This window comes from Aulonocara stuartgranti (assembly GCF_965226115.1).
Source record: "Aulonocara stuartgranti genome assembly, chromosome: 16".
Lineage (NCBI taxonomy): Eukaryota > Metazoa > Chordata > Actinopteri > Cichliformes > Cichlidae > Aulonocara > Aulonocara stuartgranti.
In genome coordinates, this window is record NC_138952.1 from 23,988,108 (window position 1) to 24,010,057 (window position 21,950).

Genomic DNA, 21,950 nt, shown 5'->3' on the forward strand with positions numbered 1-21,950 from the left:
AGCTCAGGCTGCTTTTCCATAAGAGAATTGACATTCTATGTTACCAAAGCCAGATTTGTCGGGTTGACAGCACTTCTGCCCCAAACACTTTCCCATTCACAAAGTACAAACCCCTTACACACCCTCCAGATAAGGGTTGACCCCATGTTTTTCTTTTGGGCTAAGACCCAGCCACAAGTAGCTCTACTATGCACAGGGTGGGGCCCCAGTAACCCTATCCTAAGCAGGGTAGCCATATCCCATGATTTATCCTTCATCATACTTTTCCCCCCTGAATCTCTCTTAGTCTGGACTCAGGATCAATTTTCCTTGGGAGTCCCAATGGGGAAATAGCCCTGATAACATAGTTCCCACGCAAACCCCTCCGCTATAATAAAGTTCGTGGAGAGGTCCATGGGGAGACTGCCATTACAAATAAAAGTAATCTAATAGGTGTTTAGTTCCTTAGATAGAGTAAATAGAACATTTGGCATGCTCTGGTCATAGCTGAGAAATTTTAGCAGAACAGGCAGTGGCAAGGAAATAATGGCAGATGAGAGAGCTGCCCATTCTTTGTTTAAAGGTGTGACAAATTAGCTGCTAGATGCAGGTGCAAGCTGTGCTAATCTGTATCACCTCTGTAAAGTAAGAAAAACCTGGACTTCCAACAAGACTTTTCTTTTAGGAGAAGCAATATTTTCTGTTGAACAGAATAAGTTTGTGCTTTGTACCTTTGGAGAAGAAATTACAGCACATGACAGGATATGTAAATAACACATAAGCTCTTTAGTAAACATTTTAGAGCCATGAATTCAGGACCAATTGATGCAAATCCTCCCTCAATTTTGTAATTTTATTCCACTTGGTTGATCAGATATACAGGGTGGACAATGGTGTTAGTGTTATCCCAGAGGAAAAAAGGAGGAAAAAATGGAGGTGGGGGGAACAAACCATAAAAATGTTGCTTTATTGTTTCCTTGTTAATTGAAATGTTAAATAGCAGATTGAGAGTTTTGGAGACAAAGTTATAGAGGCATGTTTAACATGGTTTGGACATGTGCAGAGGATGAATAGCGGATATGTTGGATAAAGAATCTTGAAGCTGAGGCTCCCAGGCATGAAGAAGGTAAACCTCAGAGAAGGTTCATGGATGTAGTTAAGGAGGACATGCAGAGAATTGGAGTGACAGCAGAGGAATAGGATGAGATGAAGTAAATGATCCACTGCTGTGACCCTTAAAGGGAGCAGCTAAAAGAAGAAGAAGGAGATGAAATGTTAAGTAGTGTTAAACTATTACATCAGGATGGAACCTACTGCATCTTAATTAAAGCATAATGACTCATTTATTTGGATTTGTCATCATCAAATATTCTTGATTCAAGTGGACTTACTACAACAACAGACAAAATCATTACTCATATACCTCTGGCAACAACTACAGGCCACTAATGTGGACTAAGGCAGAGAGCCAAATACATCTGCAGTCAGATCAATTTATAACTTTGTGACTCTGGCAGACTTTATCATATGCGTGTCATTCTCACCCTATTTTAAAGGAGCTAAAATTCAGAGGTGTAAGCATAAGATTAAAAGCCTGTTTCCCCCAGTGGATGTCAAAACACATTTTGACTCCCCACCTTTCTTTTTTCTTCCTTTCACTGTCTCTCAGGCCTTGGATTTTAAAAGCCTCTGTTCTTTCACTCTGCACTGCGCCCTTTTGCCCCCTATCAGAGCCAGAGAATATCCCACCCAAGGAGTTTTAATGTCAGCGCCACATATGGTATCGGTTTAAACAGTACTGCTCCAAATCACACACCTTTAGATAAACTTTCACTGTCAGTATCACATAAGCTTGTGTGTCTTCCAATACAGGCACATTTCAGGGAGCAGTATAAACTGTAATAGTTGCTTAAGCCCAACTGAACAATCATGTCAGTTGTCTGCCTATACCATCTGATGCTAGCTAGGTTTAAAAAAAAAAACAAACTTCAAATCTGTCTCTGATGCTGTGACTTTTGGATGGTAGGGTGAGTATTTGGCATAAATAACATGAAAACATGAATCCAACCTCCCTTGAATCAGCATTTCAAGCTGCTCGTGGTGTGTTGGCGTGGGGGATAATTCCTTGATACAGGTTCCAAATCAACACCATGGCTTATTTGAACATTGTTGCTGATCATAACGATCCCTGTATGAGTTTACTCATCATCTCAGACTGGTTTCTTGAACATTACAATGAGACTACTGTACTTAAAGGGCCTCTGCGGTCATCAGATTTCAATCCAATGGAGCACCTTTAGGATTTGGTGAGCTGGGATAATTGGTATCATGGAAACAATCTATAACAACTATGTGATGCTATCACGTCAATACCCAGATCTCTCAGAAATGTTTCGAGCACATTGTCGTGAAGGTAAAAGGGGTTCCAAAGCTGTCTTAGCAAGGTGTGCCTAATAAAGTTATTAGGTTTTTTACTGTTGATTTCCCAGAGAAAGAGAAAAAACAAAACAACAGGCTAGAGTGGATCGCAGTCCTTAGAGTCCATTAAATTGTTCATCCCTGTATTTTTTTTCCTAGTACATATTTTGATGCGCTTTCACTAAGATATTCTGAGCTTTGCTGGGCACTGTGCCTGTGTTGTGAGTCACCTAATGATTCCAGCCTGGGCTGCAGGAAGAAAAAGCCACTTAAGCCTGTCCAAGTTTCCTAGTAAAAGTCAGTTATGATTGGGACCCATTAAGATTCCCAGCACTTCACGCTGTCAGAACAAGTGTTTTTCTCGGTTGCTGTGATCCTGCTTACATTGGGTTTTCAAAAATTCTTTAACAAAGGTATTATGAAGTTGGCAATATTTTCAATGAATGATCAGGTTGGGTAGTGTAAAAGGATGAAAGCAGGAAGCAGTTCCTTGCTCCAAGTACTGCACACACACATAATTAGTTATTACCTGAGACAGGTGTCTCCTGGAACTGTTCCACAAAACACAAGTTGACGTGCTGTCGTTTCATGCGCCACAGGCCACAGGGAGAGAAAAGCAAGGTGGAATAATTAAATCACTAGCATGTAATGAAGAACACAAAAGAAACAAAGGATGTGAGCAAATGCTAATTGGAGAAAAAAACATGTATGTAAAAAATGAACCCAGAGAAAGTCAATTCTTGCATGTAATGTTTGGCTAGGATTACAGTTTTGTGTATAATTGAAACTGCATGAAAAGCATGAATTGTAAAAGATCTGTTTTCTACTAATCTAACTTGAAATACTTGAAAAAAAGCAGACCTATCATTATGCATGAACAAGTTAAATCCTAAACCTGAAATGAGCTTGCTGCATGATTCACCATCCTGTCCTCATCAGCAATTAATTGTGCCAGCACTATATCACCTGTTATTACTGCCATTGATGGTGGAAGAGGTGCACCCACACTTTGCAAGCCTCATTGGATATACCTGTGCACTGATCGGGACCTTATTGGCTGAGTATGTGTGTCTGTCTGTGAAGCGTAGGAGGGACCCTGACACCCTCATACCACAGAGAATTACTGCTCAGGAAGCACTAGAAAAGATAAACTGTCGACAGACAGGCACCTTCCCACCCACATAAATTTTGGCCTACCAGACAAAGAGGGACGTTTTATATGTCAGAGTGATTGTCGAGGGGGAGATTAACGGGGGCTAGTGGGTGGCATTGACTTTGTAATAGTCTACAGAATTAAGCTGGAAGGTGTTTAATCTAATTCTGTCTTATAACTATTGTGCTCCAGTTCCCATATGCAAAAAGTATGCAATAAATCCAGAAAAAAGAGTCTCTACAATTACAGTATGTGCATAGTTCTTCATGAATATGCGCCAAATGTACACAAATCAGTAAAATCACATTAAACGAGACTGTAAGACAGCATTTTTTAATGCAATAGCAATTCAAGAATCACTAATTATTGTAGATAACACTTTAGAATAACTTTCACTAATAAATCATTAGGCGATACGTATGAGACAGCTGATTTACTGTGGACAAATCACAAAATGTCATCATTTTAATTCTTACAGTAAAATTGCCAACGCTTAAACGAATACAGCGTTGGCAATAATTATTATTTAGTCGTCATTATAAAATTGTAATTGATGCTTATGAATCTTATTTTACAGTACATAAGTAGGTGGTATGGCATACTTCACTAGATTGTGAGCCTGGAGACAGCAGTTTGTGTTCTGCTTCCATCACTATGTAATTTCACACATTTAGTTAAAAAAAATCACTGTTAGTTTTGGATAAATATCATTTTTAGGGTTAAAATATTGCAACTTAGGGAATGAAAGGTTTTGCTTGTGTTACAGGATCAATGTTAAAGGAAACCATGTGCATATCTGAAACACTGAAATTAACAACGGTGGTATTTGACACCTTGGCAGTTAAAACAGGCAAAGTTTTTTCCACAGACAAAAAGCAAAATAAGTCAGTGTTCTTACAGCTATACAAGACTTTATAATGTCGTGAACCATATATTTCTTTATATTTGTACACAAACAAAGAGCTTAATTTAACAGCATAAATATTACAATCCAAATTTGTTAGCGGTTTATAAAAGCTGGACGTTCCTTGGAATTCTGTTGTCTCTGTGGTTTAGTTCTCTTCGATGTGCATGTTACCTATTTTTCTCTTCCTCCAACCTGTTGCCTAGTGTCCCCTGAGACGTATCGATAATGTGGAGAGACAGGGGACTTGTGCGTTACTAATGACTGATGGATAGCGCTTGAAAAGGACACCACATTTACATGATGAACGATTCAGGCGAATGATTGAGTGTGACATAGAAGGCCCCTTGCTGCTAAACGCAATGAGAGCAACATTTATAATAACTTGTCAACAGTCCTCATTTGCATCATGTGTTTCCTCCTGTTTTCATATTGCTCACTGTGACCATCAGAATGATGAGAAACAGTGATGCCAGACTGCCTGCGTAGGTTCTTCAAACACTGAACATGGTAATGTTCTGGCAGTGTGATTGATATAGGAACCAGTATATCACAATGCTTGGGTTATTGGTATATAGCACAAACAAAACTTAGAAATATTATAGAAATATGTCAGTGCCTGTCTGCCTTCTTACTATGCACATTTACACAGCTTAAGTTATTTGGGAGCAGAGGGTCTTGTTGAAGTTTAGTCAACAACAGGCAAATGAGCACTAATGTTCTGGTGATGGACTACAGTTCTGTCTAATCACGTTTATGTGTGTAGCTAGAGACCAGCCACGCACATAGTACACCCTTTAATTAAGATACTTTGAATCTAAGGACTACAAATGGCTCTTTCAACTATAGTTCACCATTTAACATTTGTACCTGTATGCTTTCATCATCTCTTTCTTATTATGTCTTTCTCCTCCTCCACGACTGCCCTCTCCATCATTTCCATCTAATCCTCCTCTGCTTCGGGGGACATTCCTCCCCTGAAGCTTTATCTCCTGAGCTGTAGTCAGGGCTCTAAAACACAAACATAAGCATGCTTCTTTATTCCTAATATTGTCACAGTTACTTATTTTTGATTAAAATATCACGTGGCATGAGAGTTACACAACGTCAGATCCACTTCAAAGAAAGTTTCATTAATGCTAGCTAACAGCTGCTAATGGTAGCAAAAACAGCAGCGGTTTCTGACAGAGAAGCGCAGGATATTCTAAACAGGTCACCTCAGTATCACTGTCATCGGACAGAAGTACTTGTCGCGAATTCCATTCACAAATTTTGTGCGTAAATAGATGTGAACAATCTGCACACATTACAGATGAACGGCGACCAGAGTTGTTTATCCTACTGCAGCTACTGTAGCAAGGGGTAAAACCTGAATCGATAGGGGTAAGAAAATAGAATTCATTTGACTGTAATCTGCAATCTACTGACTTTAAGCTGTGAAATTTTATACACTGTACCTTTAAGAAATAACACATGTGCCCTTGTGTTTACAGAGTGATGTGAAATACTGATCATGTACATGATGTTAGCAGTGGTAAACAGCATATGATGCATTGTGTTTCCCTTTAGACCAAGGCTACTGTGACTGTGGAGTGTGCGAGTGTGATGAAGGTTGGTTCGGTGATGCCTGCCAGTTTCAGGAAGAGTGTAACCTATCCAGCAAGAAGAGCAGAGAGCTTTGCAAAAACCAACAGGGGGTGGTCTGCTCCAACAGAGGTACAGCTATTGTACAAACACACGCACAATGAGTCAGTTACATATAACATAAATTTTGAAGCAAACACTTATCAAAGCGTTGCACCCTCACATATTACCAACAGCAATTTTTAAGACAATTCGGCATGCTCTGCTAATATTTTAATAATATCGCCTAAACATAGCCTAGTACCAAGCCATTAATAGACAGAGTGTCTGACAGCCAGCCCTTCATCTACTTGGTCGTGACCTCACTAGCGTGCAATGACTCCAGCTAAATGAAGGCTATAGATACAGTGGGGCAAAAAAGTATTTAGTCAGCCACCGATTGTGCAAGTTCCCCCACCTAAAATGATGACAGAGGTCAGTAATTTGCACCAGAGGTACACTTCAACTGTGAGAGACAGAATGTGAAAAAAAAAATCCATGAATCCACATGGTAGGATTTGTAAAGAATTTATTCGTAAATCAGGGTGGAAAATAAGTATTTGGTCACCTCAAACAAGGAAAATCTCTGGCTCTCACAGACCTGTAACGTCTTCTGTAAGAAGGTTTTCTGTCCCCCACTCGTTACCTGTATGAATGGCACCTGTTTGAACTCATCATCTGTATAAAAGACACCTGTCCACAGCCTCAAACAGTCAGACTCCAAACTCTGCCATGGCCAAGACCAAAGAGCTTTCGAAGGACACCAGGAAAAGTATTGTAGACCTGCACCAGACTGGGAAGAGTGAATCTACAATAGGCAAGCAGCTTGGTGTGAAAAAATCAACTGTGGGAGCAATCATCAGAAAATGGAAGACATACAAGACCACTGATAATCTCCCTCGATCTGGGGCTCCACGCAAGATCTCATCCCGTGGGGTCAAAATGATCATGAGAACGGTGAGCAAAGATCCCAGAACCACATGGGGGGACCTGGTGAATGACCTGCAGAGAGCTGGGACCAAAGTAACAAAGGTCACCATCAGTAACACACTACAACGGCAGGGAATCAAATCCCGCAGTGCCAGACGTGTTCCGCTGCTGAAGCCAGTGCATGTCCAGGCCCGTCTGAAGTTTGCCAGAGAGCACATGGATGATACAGCAGAGGATTGGGAGAATGTCATGTGGTCAGATGAAACCAAAGTAGAACTTTTTGGTATAAACTCAACTCGTCGTGTTTGGAGGAAGAAGAATACTGAGTTGCATCCCAAGAACACCATACCTACTGTGAAGCATGGGGGTGGAAACATCATGCTATGGGGCTGTTTTTCTGCCAAGGGGACAGGACGACTGATCCGTGTTAAGGACAGAATCAATGGGGCCATGTATCGTGAGATTTTGAGCCAAAACCTCCTTCCATCAGTGAGAACTTTGAAGATGAAACGAGGCTGGGTCTTCCAACATGACAATGATCCAAAACACACCGCCCGGGCAACAAAGGAGTGGCTCCCTAAGAAGCATTTGAAAGTCCTGGAGTGGCCTAGCCAGTCTCCAGACCTCAACCCCATAGAAAATCTGTGGCGGGAGTTGAAAGTCGGTGTTGCTCGGCGACAGCCCCAAAACATCACTGCTCTCGAGAAGATCTGCATGGAGGAATGGGCCAAAATACCAGCTACTGTGTGTGCAAACCTGGTAAAGACCTATAGTAAACGTTTGACCTCTGTTATTGCCAACAAAGGTTATGTTACAAAGTATTGAGTTGTATTTTTGTTGTTGACCAAATACTTATTTTCCACCCTGATTTACGAATAAATTCTCTACAAATCCTACCATGTGGATTCATGGATTTTTTTTCACATTCTGTCTCTCACAGTTGAAGTGTACCTCTGGTGCAAATTACTGACCTCTGTCATCATTTTAGGTGGGGGAACTTGCACAATAGGTGGCTGACTAAATACTTTTTTGCCCCACTGTATGTTTATGTGTCTGTGATGCGTTCATGTTTGTTGGTGTAGTGAATGTATATGTGTGAGTGTGTATTGTACCGTATGTGGCCTGTATAGAAATGCAAATGTATTCACAGCATGTGCCTGTCTAGCCTTCTGCTTCTTTAGCACATAATTACAAAAGGGAACGGTGCGAGTTACTGCACGCACACACAGTCAGACAACAATTTAGAACTATTGATGTACAGACAGTGCTTCCAGTTAACAGCGCTAGATTCTAGGTGTTGAATTGCTCTTTATTGAAATCTGACATTTTCCAACAAACTGTGTCTAAAGTTTGTGTTTCCCATAGGAACCTGCCACTGCGGTAGCTGCATGTGTGACAATGAAGACAACAGAGGCATGGTAACAGGACGTTTCTGTGAGTGTGATGACAGCGAGTGCCTGGATGAGGAAACTGGAGAGATTTGCGGAGGTGTGCCCTGCATTTGCTGACACAGCCCTTTATTCTCCCCCTAAACATAGAATGCATCTTTGTATAACCAATGCTGGATTTGGTACAAAAAAACCCAACTACTGTAACACATATTGTGTTTTACTGTGATAAAAGAATAGAAATGCATTGCCTTTGCTCATTTGGTTTCCTTAAAAAAACTCATGCATTAACTATATACAATTACAACTTACATATGCTGCTTTTTTTTATTTTTTTATTTAATACTCACTTCTTTTTTTTTAAAGGAAAAAGTAGAGTTTGGATTACCAAAAATATGACTTAATCACCAGGACAGTAATCACCATTTGTCAAAATACATTTTGGAGGAAATCTCATCAGCTGTTCCTCTGTGATCTGCTTCCAGGGCATGGCCAATGTTACTGTGGAAACTGTTACTGTGCTGCTGGTTGGCATGGAGACAAATGTGAGTTCCAGTGTGACATGAGCCCATGGGAAAGCAGGCAGAGATGCACATCTCCAGATGGCAAAATCTGCAGCAACAGAGGTCTGTTTACCTGGAACATCGTGTTTGATTTTTGTTTTTTATATTTATTAAACTGTAATCACAAATTTGAAATGAAAGTATTATCATAATATACACAGGTCATGTACACAGTTATACATAAGAAATATAAACATACACATATGTTTGCTGTCGCTGATTAGAAAGCCACAAAATGCTGGACTGAAGAGTATTATGCTGGTTACATTTTCAGATCATGCACCAAGGACAGAATTCTGTCTTTATTCTCAAAGTGCAGAAACAAAAATCAGAAGTCAGAAAACTTAAAGTCAGAAGGGAAAAAAACTCAAAAGACACCCGCATTTTGTGTTTTAGTTGATGATTATTTGATGATATTTTTCTTTGTCTATCAGGAACCCTCAAGATGAACTTTGAAGAATTTCTAGTAGCCTAATTATAGCTCTGTAGCTCACCACCAGGTGGCACATAATAATAATTATATGTCAGCAATTTCACTAGCCCCACAAATGTCTCAGCTATTTACTCTGCTGTCCATCGCTATAGCAGAGCTGTACAATGTTGTTTTTTAGAAATACCTAAAGCAGGTATTTCAGGTATATCATCTTCGAATAGAAACTTGCAAGCTAACGTTCTTGTAACTTTACTCCACTAAACCTTGTGGATCTTTTTTCATGGATGTCTGGATGTTAAACATTTCTGTAAGACCTGAATAGCCCCACTGATCATTTTATAGGGGCTTAAAGAATTTAGATCTACCACTAATTCAATTTGCAACATGTGCCTATCGCGTCATCAGAAATAGCAGCGTAGAAGTTTGGAATTCATTTTTAAAGGTAAGATACTTAAAAAAACAAGACTATGTTTCTGGCATGCATAAATCAAATTACATCGACCAATAAACCATGTTATTATCATTATTATCCAATTTTTAACATGTTAAATGATGCCAGATTAAGCTAGCAAGCATGTAATATTAACCAGAAACCAGGATGTTGTTTCAATCGACATTATGATTTTTTTTTAAAGACTTCAAAGTGTGAGTTTTCTAGCTAAATATAACATTATACTGTAACACACAGCGGTTTGGTCTAATTAAATAAATATATCCACTGTGGGTATAACCTACTATGGTAAAACAGTAATTGTACAACAATCAGCGAAACAGCTATTTTTGTGATATATTGCTATGAAGAGGCAGAGAACAGATTTGAGAAGTCTCGTAAATATTGTTTCATAAGTTTTATGGTCTTTTTAACTGTTACTGTCTGTATTATATTACAGCTCAGTTGATGAAAAGAGCAGAGGGACTAAAATGAGACTGAAAACACAAGGTGAGTTTAAAATAAAATGCCAGCTATGAAAAATGTTTTCTCCTAATGCACTTAGAGGCTTGTCCAACATTTTGTCTTTTTCTCTCTTCAATCTATCTCTCAGCAGTAGAACCCCAGTACAATTCAGCCTGAAGACTGTCACACAGTGAGACAGCACCCTGACTGGGAGACTCATTTCCTTGAGTGTTTCAAGCTTGACTTTTTTCTTATTTTTAATAAAGCAAACATGTGCTCACCATGGTGTGGTAACTGTCAGAAAAAGTTTAAATGTAGTGCTTGAATATCATTGCTTTACATTACATTTATTTGTCATTGTTGTTTCAATCCATATAATCTAAGATTGTTTTTTTTTTTAATTAAACCAACCAAAAAACTGAAATGTGTGTTTATGTAGGGCTGCTCAATTAATCGAATTTTAATCACGATTACGATCTGGGCTTTCAACGATCATTGCAAATGACTGAGCCGATTATTAGCCCCTCCCTCATGCTTTACTCTCGCGCTGCTCCGTGTGGCAAATCGAGCGCACTTCTCTGCATCTCGAACACGCGTCACAACAATTAAGAGGACCCGAGGGAAGCTCGGAAAGCTAAGCAGAAGTTATTTCGAGAGGAGAGTGACTGCCGTTGGTTGAAAAGAGAGGTAAAAAAAACTTCAGTGGTGTGGAAACATTATGGGTTCGCGGAGTCAGAACTGGGCTCAATTAGACATAGTGTGTAAACTTTGCTATGGTGTCATAGCTGCACCACAGAGCAACACTGCAAAGTTCACTAAACATAGATGTTTACATTTTTCATTTATTTTTTATATTGCAAACATTTGCACTGTTATCAGTATTTGCACACTATTTTATATTATTTTTTAAAGTCATTATTCAATACATTGTTATTGTTAACCCTTTAAATCCCTGTAGAACCGGAACCGCGTAAGCTAGCTAGAGCTGGGCGATATGAGATTTTTTCATATCACGATATGTTTTTTTCATTTCAGGCGATAACGATATCTATCACGATATAAGCCAAATAACTATATTTGTAAGATTTAAATGTGCTGTTGCTCACAAGTAAAATGTGAAATAATCAGCAGCTTGTTTTTATTTAAATATTTATTTCCCATAATAAGTTCAACAGGGTAGATGTACTTAAGGAACATGAGACTTTTTCAGATAAATAAAGGCAAATATTGCAAACTATACAAAAGGCAGCCGCTAAAGCGTTTAAGTTTCAAAATAGAACAAACAAAACAGACTAAATTGTCAATTCCACTTAGAAACAAAATATTAATTCTAAAAATAAATCTTAGTTTGTTTTACAGAAGAACAGACAAAACTGACTAACTTTTGTCAATATCAAATAAACTGAGAACTAAAAGGAAATTCTCAACCTCTCCTTGTTGTATAGCTGAGCTTTTCAAACAGTTTTAACAGTTACTTTAGTCTGACAAAAGCCGAATGACGAATTAGCGCTTCCAGTCAGAGACTGAGGCTACGTCCACACGTACACGGGTATTTTTGAAAACGGAGATTTTCCGTTTACGTTTTAAAAAATAATCCCGTCCACACATAAAGGCAGAAATGAAGGAAAACGCTGCTATGAACATGCCAAAGCAGCAGGTGGCGCTAGATTCCTAACCGTACCGAAATGTTGGCCAATCAGAAGTCTAGAAGCCTCGGTGGGAAAAAGTAAACAAAGCTGGGGCATAGAAGCAGAACCGAGTCGTATGTGTGGAGGGACAGTAACTTTGTGTATATGTAAGCATTTAAACACTGCAGAGAGTAGAATTAACAGTATTGTAGAAATTCATTTCACCGAAACAATAACGTGGCGCACAGTGTGACGCATGCACCAGTTTATTGTATTTCCAGACTTGCTTTCGGCACATTTACAGTGCACGCTACTCTGTTTTTTGTCAGACTTGAAATAGCCGAAATACCTTCACACTACGGAACTTCTATGGCTCTTCCGTTCGACAATCTCTCCGGCATTGGAACCATCATCTGTTTTCTCTTCGGTCACGCTCGGTTGATTTTTCTAGTCGGCACACTCATTTCCTCCATTACCCGCTGGCTGCTTCCCAAACAAACACACGTGCGGCTTGGCACTTGTGCTGTATGTAACAAGTCACGCGACGTGACGCTGCGGCTGTGATTGGTTCGGCTCTGCGCTACTTAATTTGGATTGGCTGACCTTTTTTTTTTTTTTTTTTTTTTTTTTTTGAGGACAAGAGTGGCGAGGTCTATCGCGATAGCTTAATTTCTCTATCGAGTAAAAGTTATATCGCGATACATATCGTTATCGTTCTATCGCCCAGCTCTAAAGCTAGCGCAATAATTAGTTTTGCATATGAAACCAGAGGAGTTGTACTTACATCTTATGCCATCAGCTTGTCCTCGGTCACGGTTTCCTTCCACATAAAGCTTTGCAAAATTGCATAAAAAGCGCTTGCAGGAACAAAAACATAATATTCCAGAAACAGCTTTGCCGATCAGATCAGCTGTTCGTAACACTTCCCACAATGAAAACGACGGAAACGCAAACTATCGCATGTCCGCCATTTCCTGTCTGAAACCGGAAGTAATGTCATTTTCGCGGAAAATGTAGTTCTTTACTTGTAGGCCTTAAAAGCCTATACTGGTCATGTTTGACTTTTCTGAATAGTTTCTGTGATGCTTAGAACTCGAATTGCACTGCTGGAAATAGTTTATTTTGATGCACCTGCTGTTTTCTTTGCAAATTTGTATCATAGGATTGTTTTTTGTTTTTCCTGCAGTATATAAAAATTGCTGTATCTCCAAAATAAAACTATGAAGACGCTCAAAATAAATTTCCTGTGGTGGGAAACTATTTTTTGCAACTTTTTTGTATTTAAAGTTTTGAGGGATAAACCTCTTAAATTTCTCCAAGTAGAAATATATGTAAAAAAAACAAAAATGATTTTCAATTTTTTTGTAGTTTATTGCACTTTTTTGTAATTAATGTAATTACTATGGACTTAATGCATACATATTATTAAAATATGGGCTATAACAGTTGTATTGATGTATAGCAACTTGAAATGCTCCCAAAAATGGCACTACAACATGTAAAAAAAAAATAATATAAGCTCTGGCGGACTTGGTTCTATGGTAGGTCTTAAAGGGTTAAATAAATATCGTCAAATAATCGAGATCTCAATTTCAGTGAAAATAATTGTGATTATCATTTTTGCCATAATCGAGCAGCCCTATGTTTATGTTAAACGCACAAATATGTATTAATACCACTTAAGCCTCCTAAAATAAGAAGTATCTTACAATGCCTGTTAAAACATGCCTGAAATCTGAAATCTGTTGTAAATCTAATTTCATAGCAGATTTATCTGCATGCAGGATGGTCAATATATTTGTTTTGCATTTGAATATTTAATCGTTAAACTGTTAAAGGAGCGATGTGTTTCATAAGCATAGACACGTATCCTTATGCCAAAATAAGAAAAACGATTTTTTACATAAAAACATATATACAAAGATTAACTATAAAACACTTTACTGTGGTATAAGAACTACTGTAGCTCAATGCATTTTGACTACTAATTACCAAAGAAAGATCTCTGCAAGGTACTCTGGGAACTATCTAAAGTCTACATGAACTACATGATGATCCTGTATTCTGAACCCCGGCTGATGAGGCTCTCACTATTCGAGGGCTCTGATAATATCTATTTCAGTAGAAGTGTGTTGCTAGGGAACAGGAAGCAAACATTCTAAATGGGGTCAAATTCATTTCCTGTCTGTTTGCTGCATTATAAAGAGGGAAACAAACACTCTGTGCTACAAGCAATCAAACAATTTATACATTTGTTTTTGTTCTGTTCTTCTTCGATGTTTTCGGTAATGTCTTCCAGTCTATTTTTTCTCCCCGAATGCTTGTGCCATGAAAGGAATCTTTATCATTTAGTACCAATCCTATTAGTAAATAATATCTGAAAATGACAAACAGCTTACATGGCATTCTGAAAATATTCACATTGCTTCACTAGTTCCACATTTGGTCCTGTTACAGCTTTATTCCAAAATGTATTACATTCATTTTTCACCTTAAAAAAATTCTACACAGTCCTTGATAATGACAAAGTGAACAAAGATTGCTTGAAATTCGTTCATTTAATTTCATGCAATTTAATTAACGCAATGTACGCAAGTTTTCATAGCCTTTTCAGTGACACTCATAATTGAGCTCAGGTTTACCCTGTTTCCTCTGATCATCTGTCAGATGTTACTACAAGTTGATTGCAGTCGTTGTCGTGAGTCATGAGTTCAAACTCATTGCTTGGAGGACAAGCAGTCAGCAAAACAGCTTCACTAACCTAGCTCAAGTGATCCTGTGGGATTTCAGTAAGTCTCTCAAAAATTAATTACAGTGAACTGGCTGAGGGCTGGCTAAGTGGTAGGCTGAAATGGTAGGCTACATGGACAGAGTCTCATCACAGAGCTGCAAAATTATGGTCTAGTGCACAACTGACATAGCATGAACAACTGACTTGTAGTGGAGCAGCCACTGCGCTAATGAAACAGCAGTAGCACGTAACAGGGGCCCTCTTGTCCTGATCTCTCTTGAAAAAGAGATTTTTAATCTCAATGAGACTTCTTATCAACTCCTTTCTTCAGCCTGTTATTCTATTATCTTGCTTTAATTTCTTTAGCCATACTTCAACATATATTAACAAATGGCACAGGATGTTAATATGATGTTAAAGATTTGAATTACTATACATTACCAGCAAATTTGTCACATTTTCATCAAATTGCTTATGACTTTAAATTACTATAAATCCAGAGTCTTAGAAATGTCATTTAAAATAAAAGATTATGTCCTTGAAAGCTACTCCAACCTGGTTTACTTAAGGTTTACTTTAACAGACGTGGAAATAACAGCACTATATATGGGTACATTTCAAGTATACTTTATACTTTATACAGGGAGTGCAGAATTATTAGGCAAATGAGTATTTTGTCCACATCATCCTCTTCATGCATGTTGTCTTACCCCAAGCTTTATAGGCTCGAAAGCCTACTACCAATTAAGCATATTAGGTGATGTGCATCTCTGTAATGAGAAGGGGTGTGGTCTAATGACATCAACACCCTATATCAGGTGTGCATAATTATTAGGCAACTTCCTTTCCTTTGGCAAAATGGGTCAAAAGAAGGACTTGACAGGCTCAGAAAAGTAAAAAATAGTGAGATATCTTGCAGAGGGATGCAGCAGTCTCAAAATTGCAAAGCTTCTGAAGCGTGATCATCAAACAATCAAGCGTTTCATTCAAAATAGTCAACAGGGTCGCAAGAAGCGTGTGGAAAACCCAAGGCGCAAAATAACTGCCCATGAACTGAGAAAAGTCAAGCGTGCAGCTGCCAAGATGCCACTTGCCACCAGTTTGGCCATATTTCAGAGCTGCAACATCACTGGAGTGCCCAAAAGCACAAGGTGTGCAATACTCAGAGACATGGCCAAGGTAAGAAAGGCTGAAAGACGACCACCACTGAACAAGACACACAAGCTGAAACGTCAAGACTGGGCCAAGAAATAATAATAATACATTTTATTTGAGGGCGCCTTTCAGAAACCCAAGGTCACCTTACAAAAAACACAATTAATAAAAGGAACAATAGTCATAAAATACATAAAATAAGTTAAAATTACAAAACAGAGCGTGACAACAGATAAAATCAGCATTAAAGCGAATAATCAGCATTAAAGCGATTATTCGCTTTAATGCTGATTTAATGCTGACCGCTGCCCTAGACCAAATCAAAACAAAATAAACCCTTGTGACAAAGATGGCAAACCTAAACAGGGCAGGTTTCTAATACTGGGATTTGTTGCTGTTGGCAACAGTGAGAAAAGGCGGAAAAAACAAAACCTTTCAATCCCCGGGCCTCGGATCGGTACCAGTCCGTAAGTCGTTTGGTACCGGGCCGCGAGAGTTGAGGCTCAGGTGTGAAATGTATGGTTTTGAGGGTTTTTATCGGTTTTCAGCGTTATTTTGTTATCGTTTTTATCGTTAATTCGGTTTTCCTGGGTCTTTTCACGTGTGTTATGAATAAATCTTCTTTTTTTCAGTACCGGTACTAGTTTTATTTTGTTGTATTTATCCACGACACCTTAAAGGCTGGTCCGTGAAAATATTGTCGAGCATAAACCGGTCTGTGGCGCAAAAAAGGTTGGGGACCGCTGGTCTAGGGTATAATTGGCCATTTTTAACTACTTTCGATGTTTCCTCTACATTTCAACTTTAAAAACTATTTACTTTGCCTTGTGTGGTATCATTCTTTTCAGCACAACCTGACGTGTCTGAATTTACAGTTATGTTTTCATTTTGACATACTGTGTTAACACAATTGATCTATAATCAGACAAAAAAACATAAAATTCGAGTAGAAAAAGTTACATTTTTTACTGTAACAACCACAAACAGGTTTAATGAATCATATTTTGTAACTTTAAATGCAAATATAAATTGTCAATTTTAAAATCATATGCACAAGTTTTGCAAACAAAGTTATTTTTTTTTATAATCATTTCAAACTATTTACATAACAATCAGGTGTTCTGCATTCAATGAGATGCCACACAAATTATTTGTGCCACTTCAAAAATTTCTGCCTACTTTAAAGGAGAACATCACAGCCTGATACCTGCAGGTCTGACAGCAGCAGGTGTATCACTCCTGTTTTCTACCTGGAGACAGCAGTCGCCTCATTATTCTGATACACAACACAAAACTATCCACAACACTACATACTAACTACACAAGACAACACATTAACTACACACTCCAAACATGCTGAACTCCTAAAACTTCCACCTCTTCCTAAACAACCAAATGTCACGTTGCCATGTCATTTTTGATTGGTCGACATGGTGCATTTTTCCACCAACACGAAAGGGCTGTTTTTTGTTTGGTTTTGGGTTTTCTTTGCTCATAAGCAGAGAGTGCTCGCTGCGCTGTCCTTAGACAGTAAACGTGATGAAACTATTGAGGAAAAAACACCGCGCATATATTGTTTATCATGACTCTGGTTTTACGTGGCTTATCGACACAATTTAAAAACCGGTATATATCACCTTGTTGCTTTGTCATCTTAAAGTTCTCATGTGATTGGCTTACTTGCTAAGTAATTGCAAGAAGTTGAACAATTCAGTATAGGATTTTATGGGGACAATTCTCAAGTCCTGTCCCTATGTGACATGCAACAATTTCGCTCTGAATTAATCCAAAAAGCACTGTGAAGATAATTCCTGGAGATTATAGGCAATGGATCAAGTCTGACGATTACACTGAGGCGCGATTTGATTTCATCATCGTGTACAGATGTAAAGATTTGAAGTGTTTTGTGTGAGATTGTGACATGTTATTCCTCTCTCCTGCATTTTGTTCATGAGTAACCTTCATCTCGCGCTCATACTCTATGATTAAATTGACTGACAGCAATCACAAGATGATCCCTCCCTTTATCCGTTTGGTTTACACAGTCTTTCCAGTAGAGATTATATCGGAAGTAAACCAACCACAGGATGTCAAAAGCTGAATACATTGAAAACATATACAAGTGAATGTGTCATTTCAAATTCTGAAATAACAGGTATTTGGAACATTTCCAAATGGCATCCTGATTTTTAGTGATTATAAAACATTTGTGATCAATGACCGTTACAGGTGCTGTAATCTGCTCTGGTGAAGCTCCACTGTGACATTTGTATCAGACATAAAAGTGCATGGGTCTATTAATCCAGAACCCCAGGGTTATGAGGTAGTGAGAGAGACGAAGCGGAGGGCCAAGGGCCAGACACGCACCAGCTACAGCCTACAGGCCTGCCAGCTGGCCTGCTCCCCTGGGGTTCCCCATGCTCTGTCACTGCTGATAAGAGAAAATGGGATTTCCAATGGATACTGCTCAGCTGACGGTCTTGCTCAGACGCGAAACAAATAAAAAAGCGAGACATACGGATGGACAGATACAAAGATAAAGGGAAAAAAAGGAAGTTATAGCCTTTCAGCAAGAGGAAACGTATGCGCTCCTATCCCCACCAACATACATGGAAAACAGCGATTTGGAACTTGACATTACTCACTGTTTTTGGCCTGATTAATCTGAAAGATTAATGACCAGTGTAGAAAGAAAACACAATTTACAGGATGTGTGTTTGTGTGTTTTAGGGACCTGCGTGTGTGGAGAGTGTAACTGCCATGATGTTGATCCCTCTGGTGACTGGGGAGATATTCATGGAGACACCTGCGAGTGCGACGAGAGGAACTGTCATGCAACATATGACCGCTACACAGATGACTTCTGCTCAGGTCAGCAAGCTCTGTATGGTTAAAAAACAGATTCAAACACATGATGAGGGTTTTGTAGTCTGACTACTTTGCTTTGCTGACTGCTAGTGTGATAACCTAAATAAATAATAAGGGCTGGTGACAAAGTTACAGCTACTCTAATTTCTGTTTCATCTTTAAGAAACTGCAGTCCCATTAACTTAGCAAACACCAACAGCACTTTGTATGCTACTCTTATTGCTTTGGTACAACTTTTCAGCCATAACAGTAAACTTCCTATATAACTTAACGATAAACTGGGGAGCGGTAAATGTGACCTTTTCATGATTTCTCCAAAGAATTAATGAACAAAGTATAATAGATGCTACTATGGAGCTTTCCATTTATTAAATTATAATAGTTTTCTGCACAAACCCTGCTTTCACCAACTCTTCCTCTATGCTTTCGGCAGGTCATGGCCAATGCAACTGTGGCAGGTGTGACTGCAAGGAAGGGTGGGCAGGGAATAAGTGTGAGCATCCTCTGTCCTGTTCCCTGTCTTTGGAAAGCAGTTTGAAGAAGTGCAGAGGAACGTCCAATTTGCCCTGCTTCGGACGAGGTACCTGGTCTGCCTGTTGCTATGGTTACCATAGCAGGCTTGCACTCTGCTTTTACCTCTTGGAGTAAAATAGGTCATTTCCAGAATTGCGCATCTCTTTATTCATCCTTATGAGCGTTTTACAGACATCAGTCAAATGTGATGGCGTCTCTAACCGAGCCATTATCTTAACAGCGATCGCTCGACTCTTGTGTTATACAGCAGTATGCATTAAAATGTGTGAGCATAATGAAGCCTTACACGCGCTAGTTTTTTTTATCTGGTTTGTGAGCTGTGATGTGCATTTGTCCTCATACTTATATATATGTGTGTGTGTGAAGGTTTTTTTCTGGATGTGTTATATACATTTAGTTACAATCTTTTCTGGCAACAATGTCAACTAACTCTCAGACTACAGGTGGTTGTGTCTAGATTTATTACAGTGCACTGTGTAATTCATAGGTGGCGCTTCTAGACAGAGGAAGCTTGTTTTCTTGGTACCTGTAAAAGTGGGGCTTAATACTAATAGTAGATTCAGCTACTGAACCAGTGGTTCTGCTAACGAAGCAAAGGTCCAGGTGTTTTGTGTTTATTCAAAGTCGTGCATCCACAAATCTTTGCTGGACGATAGTAAGATAGTAAGGGAAAGTGGGGGAATAGTATATGTAGTAGATGTGGAAGATCAGTGTAATAGAGGTGATGACATTGTGTATTGCCACCTACATTCAAAATATTTTTCAACAATTTTCAAATATTCATGACTAGAAGAGCGAAAAGATCAGATATAACATTTCCAGGATTGCGTGGATCTGGTTTAAGGGACTGTACAATCAGATGCATGACCGGTGTATATTTGGATATTGCTAAATTCTGACTGGTACACAGAATTGTGTAACATTCTTATCTTCTTCCCCCACTTCGAAGGAGGGAGCAGAGCTCGCACAAAACAGTGCAGACAGAAATATCTCAATCTAAATAACTGCTATTCTGTCTTTGGCAGAAATCTGTGTGTTCATATAGGACTCTAATATACATATTATGAATTTGAGAAATGGAGGAAAAAGTGTTTTTAAAAAAGCTTTTTTGTACTCCAGAAACATGCTTTTGCTTGAGCAGGCAAAGGTAAAAAAATATGGAACGAGACCACACACAAACAGTTAATTAAGAAACAACTAGGTGTTTACATAGCTGAAAGCTTTTCAGTCAACAATGTGAGAAACAAATGAGTCATTTTTTGCAAAGCAGCACTGATTAATCATTACAAGAAGTGGGCTTAAACGCTTCTGGGCATATCTACAATAAATGGTATTAAACTTAAATACCAAATGGATGATGTAAGAATAAGATCTAGAAAAAGGCTTGGCATTTATGGTCAGACTGCAGCAGACGTTTGGATATCGATGTCTGAAAAATCTAGAAGGTTAATGAATATTTCAGTTTCAGACGCTGCCAGGTGTTTGGTATTTGGAGGAAAACGCTAAACGCTCCATTGCTACTGAATTTGACTCACTTAAAACTATTCAGCACACACCGTGACACATTACAGAGGGTGCACAAAAGAAGACTGATAAGGACATATACATATCCTCCATGTTTTGTAGTGTTACGGTTCGGCGTTGGCAGTGTTTTGTTTTGGCGTGACTGTTATGTGTTTCCTGTTTTACTTTGAAAGTCTGTGTTATCTTAGTGTTCAGTTTACGTTTCCTTGTCTCGTCAGGTCTGATTTGCCCCAGCTGTGTTTCCCTCCTGTGGTCCATTCCCTAATTGCTCCTTCTATGTATTTAAGCCCTGTGTTTCTGTATGTCATGGTCGCGATCTTCCCCCCCGTTGTAAATAGTTTGGCGCCTTGTGTTTGGTGATGTAAATAAATGTCGTATCTTGCTTTATTTTTGTGGAAGCCCGTATTGGTTTTTTTCTCGTGTGTTTTTGCCTTATTTTTACTTTTTTCGTGTTGCACTCCGGTTGCCTAGGCCGGGGTGTAACAGTAGCATGTGACGAGTTCAGAGTTAGTCAGAAACTGCTTATGCAGAAAGAACTGTATGAACTAATAATTATCAAATGATTCATCTACATGATCTCTCACATTCTGTTCTCTAGTCAACATCTGCTGAGTAGTTACAGTTATTTAGGAGCTACTCATTAATGATTCATTAGTTATCAAACCGTTCCTGATTCATAACTTCTCACATTTTTGTGCAAAGTATTCAGCCAGCGTGTGATGATACGATATCCAGGAGCGTAGCAGTGCGCCTAAAAGAAGATATAGTTCCATAAATTACGAATAGCTTTTATTCTCATTTTATTCATAGTGTGTATCTCAAATTTGATTTTAGATTTAAAGTCTCTAGCGAGGTGTAGAAAAAGAAAACAAACCAAAAAATCTTTGATCATCAGTCTCAGTCATGTAATGCACATTGCCAGACGACAAAAAACAACAAGTTCTTACCATCATCCAAAGTTAACAATGCACAATGCACAGTTGTCCTTGCATTGACAGCCTGCATTGTTCTAAAGGATGCTACAGCCATTTGTTAATAAGACAAATTGTCTGGTAGTCTGCTGCATACACTTGGGTGTCTTCTCTTGTACCTTTTTACACTGATGCAGCAACCTTAATCAATCAGCTTTACAGTGCTGTGTAAGCCATTGTTCAGTGTTTTTCTGGGAAATACCTGGCAGTATGTCTGTACCTCAGGAGATGGTACAGTAAAGCCTTTGCTATT

The 21,950-nt window shown here is 38.8% G+C and overlaps 1 protein-coding gene across 1 annotated transcript in view; it reads left to right on the forward strand.

Annotated features, from left to right (window-relative positions):
* The window catches only part of itgbl1 (integrin, beta-like 1), a 55,250-nt gene that overhangs the window by 9,214 nt on the left and 24,086 nt on the right, over nucleotides 1-21,950 (forward strand). The window contains exons 3-7 of the mRNA XM_082508317.1: nucleotides 6,024-6,170; nucleotides 8,373-8,495; nucleotides 8,881-9,021; nucleotides 18,531-18,671; nucleotides 19,102-19,248. Coding sequence (XP_082364443.1) covers nucleotides 6,024-6,170; nucleotides 8,373-8,495; nucleotides 8,881-9,021; nucleotides 18,531-18,671; nucleotides 19,102-19,248 — 699 coding nt within the window. The remainder of the gene's footprint in view (nucleotides 1-6,023; nucleotides 6,171-8,372; nucleotides 8,496-8,880; nucleotides 9,022-18,530; nucleotides 18,672-19,101; nucleotides 19,249-21,950) is intronic.